General features: G+C 52.3%; 1 protein-coding gene across 8 annotated transcripts in view; it reads left to right on the top strand.

Moving 5' to 3' along the window:
- Positions 1–16,563, top strand: part of SLC4A4 (solute carrier family 4 member 4) — a 182,786-nt gene that overhangs the window by 86,175 nt on the left and 80,048 nt on the right. For 7 of the 8 annotated variants that reach the window (XR_014184009.1, XR_014184010.1, XR_014184011.1 and 4 more), the window contains 2 exons: positions 1,188–1,367; positions 12,469–12,545. Coding sequence is in view for 5 of the 8 variants with exons in the window: in XM_082052103.1 (XP_081908229.1) it covers positions 1,188–1,367; positions 12,469–12,545 (257 nt within the window). In the remaining 3 variants the exon portion in view is untranslated. The remainder of the gene's footprint in view (positions 1–1,187; positions 1,368–12,468; positions 12,546–16,563) is intronic. The other variant, XM_082052104.1, reaches the window with a different exon arrangement.

Here is a 16,563-nt window from a genome sequence, read left to right as displayed (position 1 = left end):
AGATATTAAGTTTCTTTCTGAAGGCACTTGAAGGTGTTGCCTTCAGTATCTTCCCTCAACCACCCCAGTCAAACCTAATTGCTGGGAGACTATAGAATAGTAGCACTTTGCAAAAATGAAGCTTGTGCCACACATTTGTGTCACCGTACCTACCTGCACCTAATCACGCTTTGCTGGCTTAGGGTGGAAGAGCTGGGCATTTGTTCCTGGTGATTTGAGGAGGCGTTAATTCCTGGGCAGCGTATAGGAGACGACTGTCTGACTCACCGAGTTAGCAAATGTGATGCATGTTCTGCCTCCGTTGTCCCATAACTTTTATTATTAGCACAAATAAAAGTTACTGGTAGACAAATAAGAGCTGCCACTTTCCCCTGGGGGACAGCATCTTAACTGATGAAATCAAGTGAGCAACCTAATGTGAGATTCAATGCACAACAGAGATTCTTGATAGATCTGGCTACCGTTTTTTGGGACAGAGGAACAGAGAGGAGGGAACCGATGGGAAGCGAGCAGTCTTTGCAGCGACTTGGAAGATTATTTTTTCTGATGACACAGTTGAAAGCAAAGCCACTTAATATGTCATGTGAAAATGGGAGCAAATTCTGCCTTTTGTAGTTACTGTCATTTTACTTGAGTTCTGAGAGTGAATGATTTAATTAGTTACTCATCTCCAGGACATTTTTCTGTGGTATAAGATTAGGTTCTATATGGGGCCTGTGAGGTGAACTGGGTCCTCGTTGAACCTCAGAAGTTTTGCCGTGTTATTTTTGAAGCGTACTGGAACCTGTGGTGCAGTTGGAGCTTCGTCACAGAAACTCAGGGCAGATTCCTTCTCCGAACTAAGAGCCGGCTTGTCCTGGGTGCAGTTGGTTTGAAATACGCTCCATGGCGTGTGTGGAGAGAACAGAAGGGAGTCTCGGGGCAAGAGGTGCGTGTTGGTGGCTGGTGGGTCTTGCTGGATGGGAACGCATTCCGTTTCAAAGGAAATGGCTGAAAGAAAGAGATTCCCATTAACAATAAAATGGCCAAGTCCAGTGGTAGTTTTGAGATGGGAAGGAAAATTTTCAGAAAGGTAGGGTGAAAATCACCCATCTCTCTCCCCCTGCTCTCCCTCGATGTAGCTGAGTTTTGTGCTTAGTGATTAATGTGTCTCTTTTCTCCCTCTCCCCTTGCCTTGTGTGCAACAGAAATGATCGTCGACAATCAGATCGAGACGGGGCTTTTGAAATTAGAGCTGAAGGACAAAGTCACCTACACGCTGCTCAGGAAGCACCGGCACCAGACCAAGAAGTCCAACCTGCGCTCTCTGGCTGACATTGGAAAGACCGTCTCCAGTGCAAGTAGGATGTTTTCCAACCCCGATAATGGTAATGCAGAGGCTAACTGGCTATAGCCTTCCGTTCTAAAGCAACCCACCAACCCTGCCCGCCGAAAACTAACTTTGTGGCCATGACGACGCTTTTCTAACCCGCGATTACTGTAGCGAGACCCCGTGCTGATGGCACATCGGTGGGCTCTGGAGGCTGCTTCTGCCGTGGCACGTTGCTCTAACCGTAAATATCTTCACTGGACGGAGTGGCAGGGCAGGGGCAGGCTGCAGGCAGGGCAGGGGCAGGCTGCAGGCAGGGCAGGGGCAGGCTGCAGGCAGGGCAGGGGCAGGCTGCAGGCAGGGCAGGGGCAGGCTGCAGGCAGGGCAGGGGCAGGGAACAGGCAGGGCAGGGGCAGGCTGCGGGCAGGGCAGGGGCAGGCTGCGGGCAGGGCAGGGGCAGGCTGCGGGCAGGGCAGGGGCAGGGAACGGGCAGGCTGCGGGCAGGGCAGGGGCAGGGAACGGGCAGGCTGCGGGCAGGGCAGGGGCAGGGAACGGGCAGGCTGCGGGCAGGGCAGGGGCAGGCTGCGGGCAGGGAACGGGCAGGCTGCAGGCAGGGAACGGGCAGGCTGCAGGCAGGGCAGGGGCAGGGAACAGGCAGGGCAGAGGCAGGGCAGGGGCAGGGAACGGGCAGGCTGCGGGCAGGGAACGGGCAGGAACGGGCAGGCTGCGGGCAGGGGCAGGCTGCGGGCAGGAACAGGCAGGGAACAGACAGGGGCAAGGGCAGAGCAGCAATCCAGCAGCTGGCAGGGAGGAGATGAAGTGGGAACAGTAGGAAAGAGATTTACAAAAAAATCCTAAACAGGCCTGAACCTAAAAGGCTGATCACCTGACACATTTGTGCGGAGGTGAAGCTTTCGTACGTGTTCCATTTCTGTAACAGGTAGTGTCAGTGGCACTCTTAATCAAAAATTACATGATAGTGGCATCTAGCTTGCATTTTATTGCCATACAATCATTGTCCAGTGTGGGTAAAGCCGATTTCCATCTTGCTTATTCATCCTCACATTGTTTGGTGGTGTGTTGTGAATATGTCTGTCCCTCTGTCTAACAGTGGCTGGCTAACGTAGTGCCGTGTTTGTAGCCGTGTGGTAACACCGCGTGTGCCGTGGCTGCAGGCAGCTGTAGAGGCCTTGGCAGTGGCTCCGCGCTTACCCAGACATGGACGCTGGCAATGTTCTTACTAGCAGTAATCCAAAAAGAGCAGGTTGAAGCCTGCTGTCGTGTCTCGGGGTTCTGTAAGCTGTCTCATGCTGCTGTATGGAAGTACAACTAAAAGTTGCTATTTTAAAATATCTAGAAATGAAAGCAAGCAGAGAAATTGTTCTTCCTGCTGCATGTAAGGCCTCTTAGCTTTCTGTGTTCTGCCTCTAAAACTCACCCTAACATTTCTGCCTAACCTGTTTTCACACTTGATTAATGTTTCCTATTTTTTTATCATCCTTTGCTTTTGCAACAGGTGTATATGTGCATGTAAAGAATATTTGTTGTTCTTGATGATATATCTTTTTGTGGTTGAGTGCCTTGATCACACAGTGTTTGAATGAATAGGACGAAGGAGCAGTACCGTGAATCAAGGGACCGTCCTGGGTGTGCAGTTTGTTGGTGAATACCCCTGCGGGAGCCCAGTTTGGAGAGCACTGGAGACATCCCGGTCCTGGGAAGGCCCGATGAGGTTGAGGGCACGGTGCTGAAGATGCGGGCGCCTCTTCCAGAGAGCACCGTGCAGCCAGGGGAAAGCTCTCTCGGGCATCTCCATTTCCCATTAGCCTCAGGAATCAAACTTGTAGGTTCCTCAGGTTTTTGCCCTCGAATCAGCCAGGCACTTCAGGTTTTCGGAGGATGTCCCAGTCATGGCACCCAGCAAATAACTCATGTTTGTTGTCACTTGGAATCACGAAATCGTGTCCTGCCCAGCACATGTTGTGGGCTTCCCCCATCTCCTCCCTGGCCTCCCACAAGCTCCCCGCTTTGTGTGGGAGGCCACCGTGGGGAAAACGTATGAGCACTATTTGCGGTGGTGTCTGTAGGTATCTGTTGTCGCCTCCGTGGCTGCTTCTCGTCCTGGCCCTTCGGAGGAGATGAGCAGGCTTGCTCTGAGATGTGGGAGGCAAAGCCTAAGCCAGACCCGTGTTCAGCACGTGTCGCTGGGGTGCTGCGGCCGAGCCCTCGGTGCTGGGCTCCAGGGAGCCCCTGCGTGTCAGGAGTGCCTGTGTCTGGGCCATGGCGCACTTCCTCCTGTCTCGTGGGTGAACCAGCAGTCAAACCAGTGGTCTGTTCTCAATATGTGTCTCAGTGAGTTCCTGGGGTGTAGAAATGTGAAGGAGCCTTTAGGACTGAGTGCACAGCATTGCTGTGGTCGGTGCCTCCTTCGGCCAAGATGCCAGGCTAGCCACAGGGTTTCTAATGTGCTCTGTTTACAAGGAACATCCACCTTCCACCTCTGTCTTGTGTCTGTTTTTACTGAACTCTGCTGGTAACAGCCTCCTCTTTTTCAACAGCTGGTGAATGTCAAATTCTTCTTTTCTGCACTTAAAGTCACTCCTTGAGGAGCCATCAAAACCTCTGGGTGTTCAAGGCAAATTAAAATGTACTTAAGAGGTTTGAAGGTAAATCATACACAGTGCATTATTTAACTATCCCGTGGATGCTAAGCCCTGTCTCTTGGCTGTACGGAGCCAGACAGTCAGGGCTGCTTAACGAGAAAATAATAGCGTGCTCATCCTGGGGGGATGATGCTGACAGAGGCCATTCATCTCATGTTCTCGCTGCTTGTTTTTCGTGGCTAAGGGCACCCTTGCCTCGGGCCCTGGGTGACTTTTGCTCGTTTGAAGGTGCTGTGCAGGTCCTGATTGTCCAGGAACTCTGTCCTGGCTCTGCTTAGCGCCGGCTGACATTCAGCCGCTCCTTCCGTGGTGTTTTGCCTCTGTTTCCCCACCTGGGATGTTTCTGTGTTATGAGAATACATAATGCATTATGTTCCATGGCAGCTCAAGTGCTGTGAGACTTAAGGAGGGAGAAACTTTTATACAAAGGGAAATACTTCATGAATAGTTGTTGCTGTTATTTATTATTTACACTTTAATGAACAAGTGACTCCAGAATGTATTTGATCGAGGTATACCGTACTCCCTGGAGTTCAATGAGTGCCTCTCATGTGCTTCTAAAGGCAGAGTTTGTCCTTTAGAGAGATGAAACTTTAATGAGGCCGCAGGAGTGCAGCTGTCTCTCAACAGGGCTGATCCCCGTAATTAAAGTGCCATCAGCCCCAAGCGCTTATAGATCTCCCTGGAGTGTTTTTTCCAGGTAGGTATTTCCTTTCGGTGTCTGCCTTTCATTTCGGCATCGGGGACTTTGATGCAATATTCATGTTGCAGGCAGGTTAACGAGAGCAGCAGCCCCGGGACACGAGACTCGCGCATTGCTGACTCGTCGCCCTCAGAATGAGTTTACGGGCCAGTATATTTAGGGAGCAGCTTGGCGTTCTGCTCCACAGACCTTTACTGCCCTTGTTAAAAGGGGTGACTCTCATCTTTAGTTTAAGATTTAACCGTAGTTTAACCATAGCTTTTTTTAGTTTAACCGTAAAGCACGCAGGTGTAAATTAGAAAGCACCCTGCTAATGTACTGTACAGAGTTATTGTGTGTTCATGAAGGGTCGTTAATGAAACGAACCCCACTGAAGCTGAACCAGACCCTGCTGTAGGTTATGTATAAGAATATTATGCAACTTCCCAGCTCTTACTGGGCAAGCACAACTGATTTGGAACTTACGATTTCGATAAGTACCTAATTGTATTAGATTACTTTCAATAACATTTCTTTAGGAAACACTTTACCATCATATCATGAGCATGGATTCTGCCCGTGATTTTCCTTCATTATTTTTTCAAGGAAGTTAGACTTAAAACCCAGTTTAAATAATGACGATTTTCTTCCAGCATATTCGTGTGAAATCTGGAAATAACCCCTGGCCGTGGTGCTCAGAGATATTTAGGTGCCTGTATCTCACTTAGCTCAGAGAGCTTCAGTAAGTAGGTCTTAGGGACTCTAAAGTTTTCTATACCTTTCTTAGTTTCATTATAAACTCCTGTTCTGGTATTATGTTTAATCATAATTGAAGCTTTTGAATGTGTCTGAGGATACTCTCTTTGCATAAAGCAGGAAAAAAGGTAAAGAAGCAGGAGCTGCTAACACTTATGCCGGGAAAACGCGTGCGTTTTCACCCGGTGGCGGATCTCTCTGTAAAGCAGCCCGGTACGCGGCGGTTGCCGTTGTGTCCGTCTCCGGCGCTGCTGCGCCAGGGGGGCCGTGAAAGGGCCGTGAAAGGGCTGTCGGAGCGCGGCAGCCCCAGCGCCCGGCTGCTCAGCTCCCGGGATGGCCGCAGCTTCCCCCGCTCTGCCGCTCCTGCTCCTCTTGGAGACTGACACCGACAGCAATCTGATTGGCACAAACACCCGACTTTTAAGCGGCCAAGGTGTGCACCGAATGGTTTTTACTCATCGCTCTGTCATAAAGATTGATATTTGAATCACGTTTCTGGGAGGATGTTTTCTCAGAAATGTTTTTGCTCCTGGGAAAGAAATTGTGCAGAAGATGGCAATTTCTTGTGTGACACAGGATGGAGGAGGACAAATCAAAGCACTGCTTTGCTGTCTGTTCAACAGGGAAAAGATGATTATCAAACAGCCAAGCAGACGAAGCTGTACCACGCAACTGCTGGAAGTTCCCTTACAAAGACGCAGCCCTTCTTGTTTCTTTTAGTGGTGAAAGGTTGTGAGCTGGATGGAATGTTCAACCGGGACGTTTCAGTTGAACTCCTGCAGGGTTCTCTGGCCATTTCTGTGTCTTGTCTCGTGACCTGGCTCTCCAAGAGAGTCCTTGGTGCCCTTTCCTGGCGCGGGGTGCGGGGTTCGGGTGCGGGCGGTGTGTGCGCGAGGCTCCGCAGCGCCCTGGCGCCGCCCTGCCCGCAGCGCCCCGGTGCCGCCCGGGCTGCAGCGCCCCGGTGCCGCCCGGGCTGCAGCGCCGCCCTGCCCGCAGCGCCCCGGTGCCGCCCGGGCTGCAGCGCCGCCCTGCCCGCAGCGCCCCGGTGCCGCCCGGGCTGCAGCGCCGCCCTGCCCACAGCGCCCCGGTGCCGCCCGGGCTGCAGCGCCGCCCTGCCCGCAGCGCCCCGGTGCCGCCCGGGCTGCAGCGCCGCCCTGCCCGCAGCGCCCCGGTGCCGCCCGGGCTGCAGCGCCGCCCTGCCCGCAGCGCCCCGGTGCCGCCCGGGCTGCGGCGCCGCCCTGCCCGCAGCGCCTCTCCACGCGAGAGCCGCGCTCGCCCTTCCTGCTGCAGCTGTCTGAGGGCTCTCTAATCAGTGTTCACCTGTGCTTTGGTTATAATATTTGCTCTGCATTACTTCTGCTATTTTTTGTTTAAAAGCCTCTTCCCTGCCGGTGTTTTGTATAATGTAACACCTGTGAGAGCCCGTGGCAAAGGCGTTGAAGAGAAGCAGTCAAATCATAGCAAACCCGAGCTATCAGAGGCTGCAGAAAACAGCGATGCGTGGGCGTTTGACCCTCACAACCAATGGCATGCCACCCGTCACCTGAGGCTGTTTGTCTTCGCTGTGCTGCCGGGAGGGTTTGGGAGCAGCCGGGACAGGGCGGCGCTGGGGCTGCCTGCAGCTCGTGCCTGGCGCACCCACACTTCACAACTTTCTCCTCTGTGGGTTTTATTCTACGTTAGAGTTCAGCTTGGTTCAGTTGCGGTGTTTTTGTACAAATGGCATCCTCAGTCCCTTAGGAGAGTTGATTGATGTGTCAGCTGGATAATAACAGCACAGGAGCAGAGTAGTTTTAAGTCAGAAATGAGACATTTTCAAGAGATTTCCGAAGAAACCCAGCAGTGCATTTAGCTGTTTGCGTTGTTTGAAGCATTGCAGAATAAGGTTTGCGTTTCCAGCCTTAACTGTTGGTATATACATAGTTGGGATGCTCAAAATTGGCTCCTACAGGGAAGTGACCTGAGTAACTGACTGAAGCTCCACGTGTCTGCTGTTCTTACTGGCTGCACCGCAACTCGGGAGCGCTCAGCACCGCCAGAACTGCAGCTGCCTTGTCCAGTTGCTGGAAATCCTCTCCTAATCTGCTTGAATTCGAGACACCAGGGATGAAAAACCAGTTCCAGACCTGCCAACTGAGTGCTGAGAGGTGGATGTTGTGTTGTGCTCCAAATGAACAGACTTAACCACTTTAGTCACCGACGTGTGCACAAAGGTGCACGTGTGTGTGTAACTGTGCGTGTTCAGACACTCTTATCTCCCAGCTGGCTTGCTTGTGCAATTGCTGGAGCTTTTCTTTCTTTGTCTTTAATTCTCTGTTTTGCTCTCGCCTCCGCTCCGCCCCGGCCGTGAAGCGCGCAGCCCGCTGGAGAGCTCGCTGCCCTGCCTCGCCACGCGCTCGCCGCGCCACGACGCCCCGCTGCCGCGCAGCCCCAGCCTGGGCTGGATCAGTAAGTGCGGGCGGGACGGGGCGGGGGCCGGAGGACACGGGGGGGCGGCGCCGGCCCGGCCCGTAGCTCACGCCCGCCGGTCTCGTTAGCGCCTGCTGCCGCGTTGGCGGGGCAGAGGGCACGCGCGTTCTCGGTGGAGCGGCTGCTGCTCTGGAGGCCCATGGTACCCCTGGGCTCCTTTTCACTCTGCTTTGCGTTTTTCTTCTCACGCCTGTCCCTTCAGGCAGCAGTCTCCTAAGCCATCAAGTGACATTTCATGTGTTGAAATACCCTTTGGCTTTATGAATTTTGCCACCAATGCAGTATTATAAATGCAACGAGCTTAAATATGTTAATTTCCATAGAAATGAAATGCGAAAATAGGCTCCCTTTGTCTCGCAGCCAGCAGGCCCCGCCGGCTTTATCTCAGTGAGGGGCTGGACGCGTCTCACACTGCGCTTCTCTCTTACTGTCCTTTGTAAGATGTTCCTTGTTGGGAGCGCCAGGGGTGCAGCTCATTGCACCGACGGCACAGGGATGCTCTTCGCAGGCCACAGCAGTGCACAGGAATCTGAATTTCAGTATTCGCTCTGAAGGATGATTATCGAGCCTTTTAGTACAAAGAGGTAATAACGTGGAGGGGTTTGGACTGACTGCCTGGCTTCTTGCACCAGTCCCTGTGTGAGCACAGCCAAAGAGACACTGTGTTGGCCAGAGAGACTGTAATTTGAATTAGGCCTCAATTGAGAAATTACCCTTAGTTAGCAAACTGTGTAAGGGTGGACATCATGTGCTAAAGTCTCTGGCTGAGGTCTCAGCAGCAGAAACTTTTTACTCCCTGGTTTGTTGAAGGCATAGAGCACCTATAGACTAGGCGTCTGGTTTCCTTCTGCTCCCGTGTTCCCCTCTGGTCAGAGAAGCCACTCATCTGAGGATTCCCCAGGTCTTCAGGGCTTTTTTCCCCTCTGAGGTCTTTCTCGGGAGGGGTGTTGCTAGGCTTACCACAGAGACCCACATCACCTTGTGTCACTGTGGTCTCCAGATCGTTCCGTCTGCTGCACAGAGTCGCTCTGACAAGCTGGCCTGTCATGCAGGCATTAACAACTGACTGTTGGACCTGTCTTTCCTGGCTCTGGGTCTCCACAGAGCACAACCATGACGAACCTGAGTTAGAAGGCTGAACTGACTTGGGCCACTGTGACCACAGAGCCAAATGGCTTTTGAGCCAATGCTGGACAAGTTGCATCTTGCATTTCTAGCAGCATCTCTCTGTTACTGCCTTGGCTTGGCAGCCAAGATGCACACAGGGATTTGGGGAAGAGTCTAAATGCAAGCTGAGACACTGGCAAGTTCCTTAGGTCAGCAGAGCTGGTGAGAAGACAGTGCTTGTGGTTTCCAGCCTGTGTTCTAGGCATTGTCAGAGTCCGGACTGAGCGGGACTAGTCTGAACCTGAAGGCTTTGTAAAGCGTCTCCAAAAGATGAGCTGCACAGGCACCGAACTTCAGGGGAAAAAAATCACATTGCGTGCTCTGGAGGTTTTGGCTGTCAGCATTAAGTGTAAAATTTGTTGCAAGGAGATGGAGATACGAATCCTCTTAGCCTGAGAGCTGTCTTTAGGTTGGGATTATGAGACGCTTTCTACCTCCGCAGAACAAAGAGTATTTTTAACTTTGCGGTGCTCAGATCTCTTAAGGCAAGGCCAGTCTGGTGGCGGAAAGCGGGGTGAACGAGGCCCGTGAGCCGTGCAGGAGGCTGGAGCTGCGGCCGAGCTGCTCACGGCTCCGGGAGGGGCTGGTCTCGCCAAGCCGTGCGGGGATGGCTCTGTGCTCCTGCTCAGGTCCCCTGGGAGCTTTGCTGCTGGCCGAAATGAGCCTGTTATATTGTTCCTGTTAAATATGACTGTTGTACAGGCAGCTTCTTTAGAGAAGATACCCGAGCGGCGCTGACTTGCCAGTTAGGGATTTACGAGCAGGAGGGGAACGTTCCTCGTCCAGAGGGCTTTAGCTGTGACACAAGGAGCTTCCTGAGAGCCCTTTGCCCAGAGAAGCCCTTTGCTTCTTGCCGTACGGAGTTTTGTCTGAGATTTCTCCCTCGTAGGCTCCATACACGTCTTTGCTCACCCCGTAATGCTGCTGCAGCCGTGATGGGTCAGCATATTCAAGTGGTGTCTGTAGGGCAGTGTGGTACCTGGATTAAAGCAGCAGCTACCACTGGAAAAGGCAAACAAGCTTTTTGGCACGTTGGTCTGTCCGAGTATGCAATAAAAATGGGAAACCTCAAGCCAAGGATGCCTGGAGAAGAGCTGCCGTGGGTTTGCTGTGGCTATGTTGATCGGGGTGGGGGAAAGAGGCTGCTAGCGAGTTGTGATAAAGTCGTTAGCTGCTTTCTCGTGAAAGAAGGGCTCTTAGCTCCTGAGGATCATTTGTAAGTCTTGGACCTCTAATAAACAAAGCAAACAAATGTCATAACCTGGAACAATCCTGTGTATGAAAGACCGCCGGCATTCCCATCTCTGGAGGCCTTGCAGTTTCTCCAGGTCCATTTAACTCTGCTGAAGACCTGTTTAATTCCTCTCGGTTGCACTCAGGTGAACCCACAGAAACTTTGAGTCACCCAGCTGTGCGACACCAATTATCAGTGTGAACCAGCTTTGCGTTTTGCAGAAACTGCTTCCCTCCGGCTGTATTGGATTGTATTGGCTCGGGTTTGCAAAGCAGCCATGTGTATCTCTGCATCACTTGGTCACTTTAATCTACGGGTACATTATATACTTGTCCAAGGTTTCCCAGAATTGGCAGCCTTTGCAACCTTTAAAAGATAATTAATTGCACCATACAAGAAAAATGAGCCCTAGGTTTCAATAATTTGCTTCAGGTTTACAATAACTCAGGTTTATTTGGGGGTTCTTTTGTCCAGCTTTGCTTTTTACCAAGTACAAATAGTTATTAAACATTTCTGTCACGGAAGGATTTCCGAACAAAGTGGTGTGTGAGCTGTGTAACAGACACAGCGTACATAGCAGGCCTGATGGCTTTTTCCTTTGTGTTGAAGTGTTTGTCTGCTATCTACAGAGTCACATCAAACGTTCAGTCAAAACTTGTAGGCATTTCTAAGTCTGGCTTCCTAGTAATTGATTAGGAGAATGGTTACTAAAACATGGAGCTGAAACCAGTCTGCCAAGTGGCATTTCTCACTCTATGAGTGAATGTGTTGGTAAAAACTTGGCAGAGACAGGTGAGGTCTTAAAAGTGCCTCGCAGTAACAGCCAGAGAGGAAAGGCTGGAGATCCCCGTTCATAAGATCTCACTGTCTTCGGCTGTCGCCGTGTGGACGCTCTGAAGTAGCGGCAGCACCCAGCAGTTACACTGTGATTCCAGGGGCTCGGGAGGGAAAACGCTCGGAGTCTGTTTGCACAGACACTGAACGTGTTGTGAAGAAAACCCAGCTCTGACAGTCCAGATCGTTTTCTTGCTATTCCCGTCCTTACGCAGATCTGTTGTAGAGCTTGTTTGCACTGGGAGCTGATGAACGCTGGAAACTTGGACTTGAATTTCAGTGTGAATAGCAGAGCATAAGTCGTCTCTAAACACAGCCTGCGTTGGGAAAGGCCTCAGTGCCGTTACTTTTGGAGCGTTTTCTGTCTTTGCGGTTACACGCGTGGTCAGAAGTGGTGCTAACGGCTCCTGTTGCTCTGTGCTGGCTCCTGCGGGAGCGGGTGGGAAGGGACGGGCATTTCGGAGCGGTTCAACACCGCGTGCTGGCTGCTGTGCTTTTCAGTGCCGCTTCCGCCCCACAACTCTCCTTCCAAAAATTGAGATCTGCTTTTCTTCTCTGTGAGAATGACTGTTCCTGGTTTCTCCAGTTCAAAGGCTTGTGGTGGCATTGTAAAACTGAATTCTTGAATCATGGGGCTTTTCCCCCAAGTTGTTAAGAACCATTTTCCAAAGTTCTGTCTGTGAACATACAAATAGGTAGGAAGAGCAGTGAATAAGAGAGCGAGCAGCTGCTTGGTGGCTGGTTTGCGGTGCTTGAGCGCCAGCGTGTCAGGTTTACAGGTGAGCAGTGGGTGTTTGGAGGAGGAACGGAACTGCTGCAGCCCTTTGGTTTTCTTCACCCCTAGAGTATCCAGGGTCAGGAATCGGTGACTTTTAGCCAATCAAGTCGGTGCACACGTTGTTTTAATCGGTGAAATCAGTAAGGTTCATAGGTTTAGTTAAGGAGATTACTTGAAGAAAGCAGTGCCTGACGTTCGCTGGCTGTTTGGCAGGACCGGGAGCTGCCAGCCGCCCTGGCTGTGTGAGCTGCGCAGCTCGGGGCGCTGGGGCCTGCGGTGGAAACGCGCGCGGGAGCCGCCACGGGGCCCCGCGGCCCTGCTGAGGGCCAGGCCTGTACCCCGGTCCTGGCTGCCCCAGCAGCAGCCGCCCCACAGGAGGCCCTTAGGCGGGAGGAGGCGTTAGCGTCTCTCCGTGCCACGTGCCACGGGAAGTCACGGAAAGCAGCCTGTCAGGGTCTTTGTTCCCCACGTCAGCCTCCCTGGTGCACGGAAGGGTGTCCCTGTAGCCTGAGCCTCTGTGTTCTTCTGACTGGGCCCGGACAGGTGCTTTAATTGGTGTTGACGTTGTTCTTACAGGCAGCCCAGCCATGGCTCACAGAAACCTGACTTCCACCAGCCTGAATGACATCTCTGACAAGCCTGAGAAGGACCAGGTAAGCTGCAGATTCAGACCTCGCTTGGTCGTGTGTGTGGTTAGGAGCTGGATGTTGGGGGAAGAGACTTTGCACCATGAAACCGCAGCAGAAGAAGAGGTCGAACAAGGTGAGTAGAGTATTTCCGAGTCTCGTGATTGAATTTTCTGTGTCTTAAGCACCAGCCCTTGGAAGAAGCAGGTTAAACTCTGACTAGGCCTGAAGCAAGAGACACCATCTGCATGGGAGCGGGAACACATCTCCATTCTCCATGAGAATGGAGTGGGGAATTGCCAGATACCGAGAGGATTCCCATCCTCCTCCTGCTGACAAGAGGGTTTTCGGGGGTTCCAGCAAGGGCCCCCTGCACAGGGCACGTGTTGAGGGCAGGAGCATTTAAGGGAATGTGTCCCTGCTGCAGCAGCTGGTGTAAGAGAAGGTGTTCTTGAGTCAGCATCCCCGGAGGGCTTGAACAGGCGCGGAGATGAGGTGCTCTTAGGGACATGGGTCGGTGACAGGGTTGGGTTAACAATTGGACTCGATGATCTCGAGGGTCTCTTCCAACCAAAGCGATTCTGTCATTCCGTGTTACCTCACCTGGTGCAGCTGTGCTGAAAGGGAACCGTGGCGGAACAGCTTCAAGGTGAAGATGAGTGATGAAGTTAAAATTGGCCTTTAGTGCCCACAGAACCGAGCTCTTTCTTACAAGTGTCCCTGAATTTGACTGATTTCTTAGGCTAGGGCGATGTTTTTGGAGTACGCCATGTGGCTTGCTTTGTGTTCTCATCCTTTCCGAGTTTCGGAGTCTGAGGGATAAGAGTGAGTGTACTTGAACTCTCAGGAAACTGTTGGCTGAGCAAGGTCTCTGTGCAAATTCAAAAAGCCTTTGTGTTGATTCAAAAAGTGGGTTATTCTCAAAGCATGACTGTTTCTTTTGGAGGGTTTTTTAACATCTTCCAGCGTTCCGTAGTGCCATGGTTATTCTGAATGCAAATGAGAGCCACTTTAGAAAACGGTGTGGGTAGCTCAGTAACGCTGGTGAGCTGAGAATGGCTCTAGTCCCTGGAACAGTGGCTGGTTACAACCTTCTGGAAGCGCAGCTCTGCCGTAAAGGGGCACAGCAACATAATCCATGTAGAAAAGGGAGTTCAGAGTGATTAAATATTTTAAATATGTATTTAGACAAATAAAAATAGTTCTCTGTGGAAGGGGGCGGGAGGGAGTGTGGTTTGCGTTGACCTCGGTGTCATCTGGAGTTGCAGCATACATCTGTCTTGGCTGGCTGTTTGGCAAAATACCCATTTCTTTTAACACATGCAGCCACACCTGAGGAACGAGTAGGGTTGTAAAATAGCTTATATCATTGGGTAGACTGCTGTGTTTTACATTTTTAATCACATTGTAATTGGGGTCTTAGGGACAGGCTGGCAGAAAAGCAGGTCTGAATGTTGCAGCAGGTGTCAGCAGTACAAACAGCCCCAGTCACCCCTTCTGCTGTCTCTGGGCATGTAAAATTGAGTATAAAAATAGGTGTTTTGGCAGTGCCAATAGTGAGTTCTGTTAGCAAATCCAGTTTGGAAGGGCACTCCAAAGTTTCTAGCTTTCAATGTAAATAATGCCCGACTGTTTATAGCAAAAACCGTTACTTGAAAACTACAGAGCTCCAAAAAGCTGCTTAATTAATTAGCCCGTGTCCTGCCGATGAACTTTGCACAATGGAACCCTTGTACTGCACGCTTTTCGAAGCCAGCCTGAGAAAACCACCTTGGATCTCAGTTCTTGTTACTGATTGACTGAAACTTGTGTCTCGATGAAGTTTGCAAAATTGTGATGATGCCGGGCGAGTTTCCTGAGCGGAGCTCAGCGCTGTGTACGGGAGACGAAGCAATAACGCATGGTGGGATGGCAACAGAAGCTGGAAGGAGAACAGATTTTCTTGCCTGGACAGCGGAGTGACTGGCTATCGTTATTTGGGTATCCCATCTGGAAGCCTGGCGATTGACGAGGCCATATAGTGAAATACAGATTTGCTGCAGGAAGGAGCTGTTCCATGTTTTCCTTCTTTGCGTGAGCAGCCAGCCTGGCTCTGAGCTGCGACAGGCTGCTCTCAGCTTACACGCCTTGCTTGGAGCGGGGCTGGGCCCCGAGCTTGTTAATCAGTCGCTGGTTTTGCAAAGGTAAAGGAGACAGGCTTTGTACAGACCTCTACATACCTTAGTAACTTTTCTGCCCACCTACATCCTTATTTTCTGTTCTGCAACCTTCAATACTAACTGGAATGATCCGGTCAACAATGTAATGACATTATAAGCAGAATACTCCTCTAATCTGTGTTTCAGTAGGTTCTTATTGAGCGGAATTGGTAAAATTCAGATAGAGCTTCTGGATGATCTCTCTTCAAACTGTGAAACGTGCTCTTCAGAAAATGTTTTGCCTTTTATTTCTTTCTGTCTCTCCCTTGACCAGAGCAGTGCTGGTGGCCAGCGCTTTGTAGGTGCAGCGTGACCTCAGGCCCTGCCTTTATTTAGCCCAGCAGCGTGGGGTTTGTGATGGTCACCTGCGTGCGAGGAGGGGACGCGGGGCCGTGCCCCGGAGCAGCTCTTGCCCTGTGCGGCCCTGCAGCGGGAGCGGGACCCTCACCCCGCAGCAGCTGCAGCGTTCGCAAGCAGCCGTCCTGTCCAGCGTTTTTAGCGTACCTGCGGGTCTTACCCGGCTGCCAGCCTCCACCCTCGGTGATCTTTGACTTCCTCCATCCCGAGACGCTCTGTCTGCTTAGCAACAGTTCCCTTGCATACTGTGGAACAGCCAGCTGGTCCTGAGCATCACCCTCTGGCTTCCCTGCTCCTTTCCCCTGTGTGTTGTAAGGTCCTGGCTGAAAGCTGCTGTCTCTCGTCGTAGGACCCTGGTGTGTCTTTGCAGGGTTTGTTTGGGGTCATTCTCCGAGGGAGCTGAAGCAGGAGCAGACCTCGGCACGCTGTGGTTGCCTCACCACTCGTGGGTCGTTTGCCTGGCGTGCGGACCTGCCGGGGCCAGGTTCTGTGCAGGTCCTGTGCAGGTGCGGGGCAGTACTGAGACGAGTGTTACTGCAGGCACTCGAGTTTACTAAGTGGGGGCTATGACTCTCAAAAGTGCTGAATTGTTCCATTTATTTCCATGTTCCTGACAACTGGGGATTTCCAAGGATGGACTCAGGGTAGAGGGAACACAACCAGGCCAGAAAAGGGCAGGGGACGCTCAGGACGGGGGAAGCTCTCTGCGGGAGAGTGGAATGTGCTGGTGTGTTATCTAACGCACTCGCCCGCTTCTGTCTCCTCGTGGAGTGGCAGTGCTTGGCCGGTCACCCCGGCAAGGCTGCTTTCAGCTGGCTTGGGCTTGGGTTTGTTTTCTAGATAATCCGTGAAGGGAGCAGCAAGCAGCTGGGATGTCAGCTACAACGGCAGAAGCCCAGATGGGTTCCTCCACACAGACACTTCTCTATGTCCAGCCTGTTCTGAGCTGATGTTTCAGTCCCTGCAGAGCTGGAGTTGCGGAGTCGGTTCAGGTTGCAGGTGGGCCACTTGCCTCTTGGCCAGTTGCCTGGCTGTCTGCAGCAGCCCTCCTGACACAGACGCTTCTGTTAAGAGGTTTAAGCTCAGACGGGCGCACTTGTGCCTTCACAGGTCCGTGCCATGGCAGCACCGGGGTGAGGTGGGCGCTTCTGGCGCAGCGGGACGGAGAGGTGTTGAACCTGCTCGGGACCAGCTGAGGGCACGGCACTGGAGGGTCCTGGAGAGCACTGGACGTGCTTTGGTGCTCCCCGAGATCTGTGAGAGGCTCCTCCCTGGGGGTGCCCTCCGTGAGGTTTGCAAGGACCGATGGACGGTTCTGTCGGTCCCGCAGAACGCGTGCGGAGATAGCGGGTAAGCTGCTGGTTTTCGAGGCAGACGCGTGCTGGAGGAGGTGGCAGCTGGGTCGGCCTCCTCCGGGGACAGGAGCAGTGAGCGATCGGGGCGGTGAGCAGCGGCCCTCAGCGCGCCCGGGACCGGGGCACCGATGCTGA

The sequence above is a fragment of the Streptopelia decaocto genome, assembly GCF_964273445.1.
Source record: "Streptopelia decaocto genome assembly, chromosome: 4".
Lineage (NCBI taxonomy): Eukaryota > Metazoa > Chordata > Aves > Columbiformes > Columbidae > Streptopelia > Streptopelia decaocto.
This window is presented reverse-complemented; position numbering and strand designations above follow the sequence as displayed.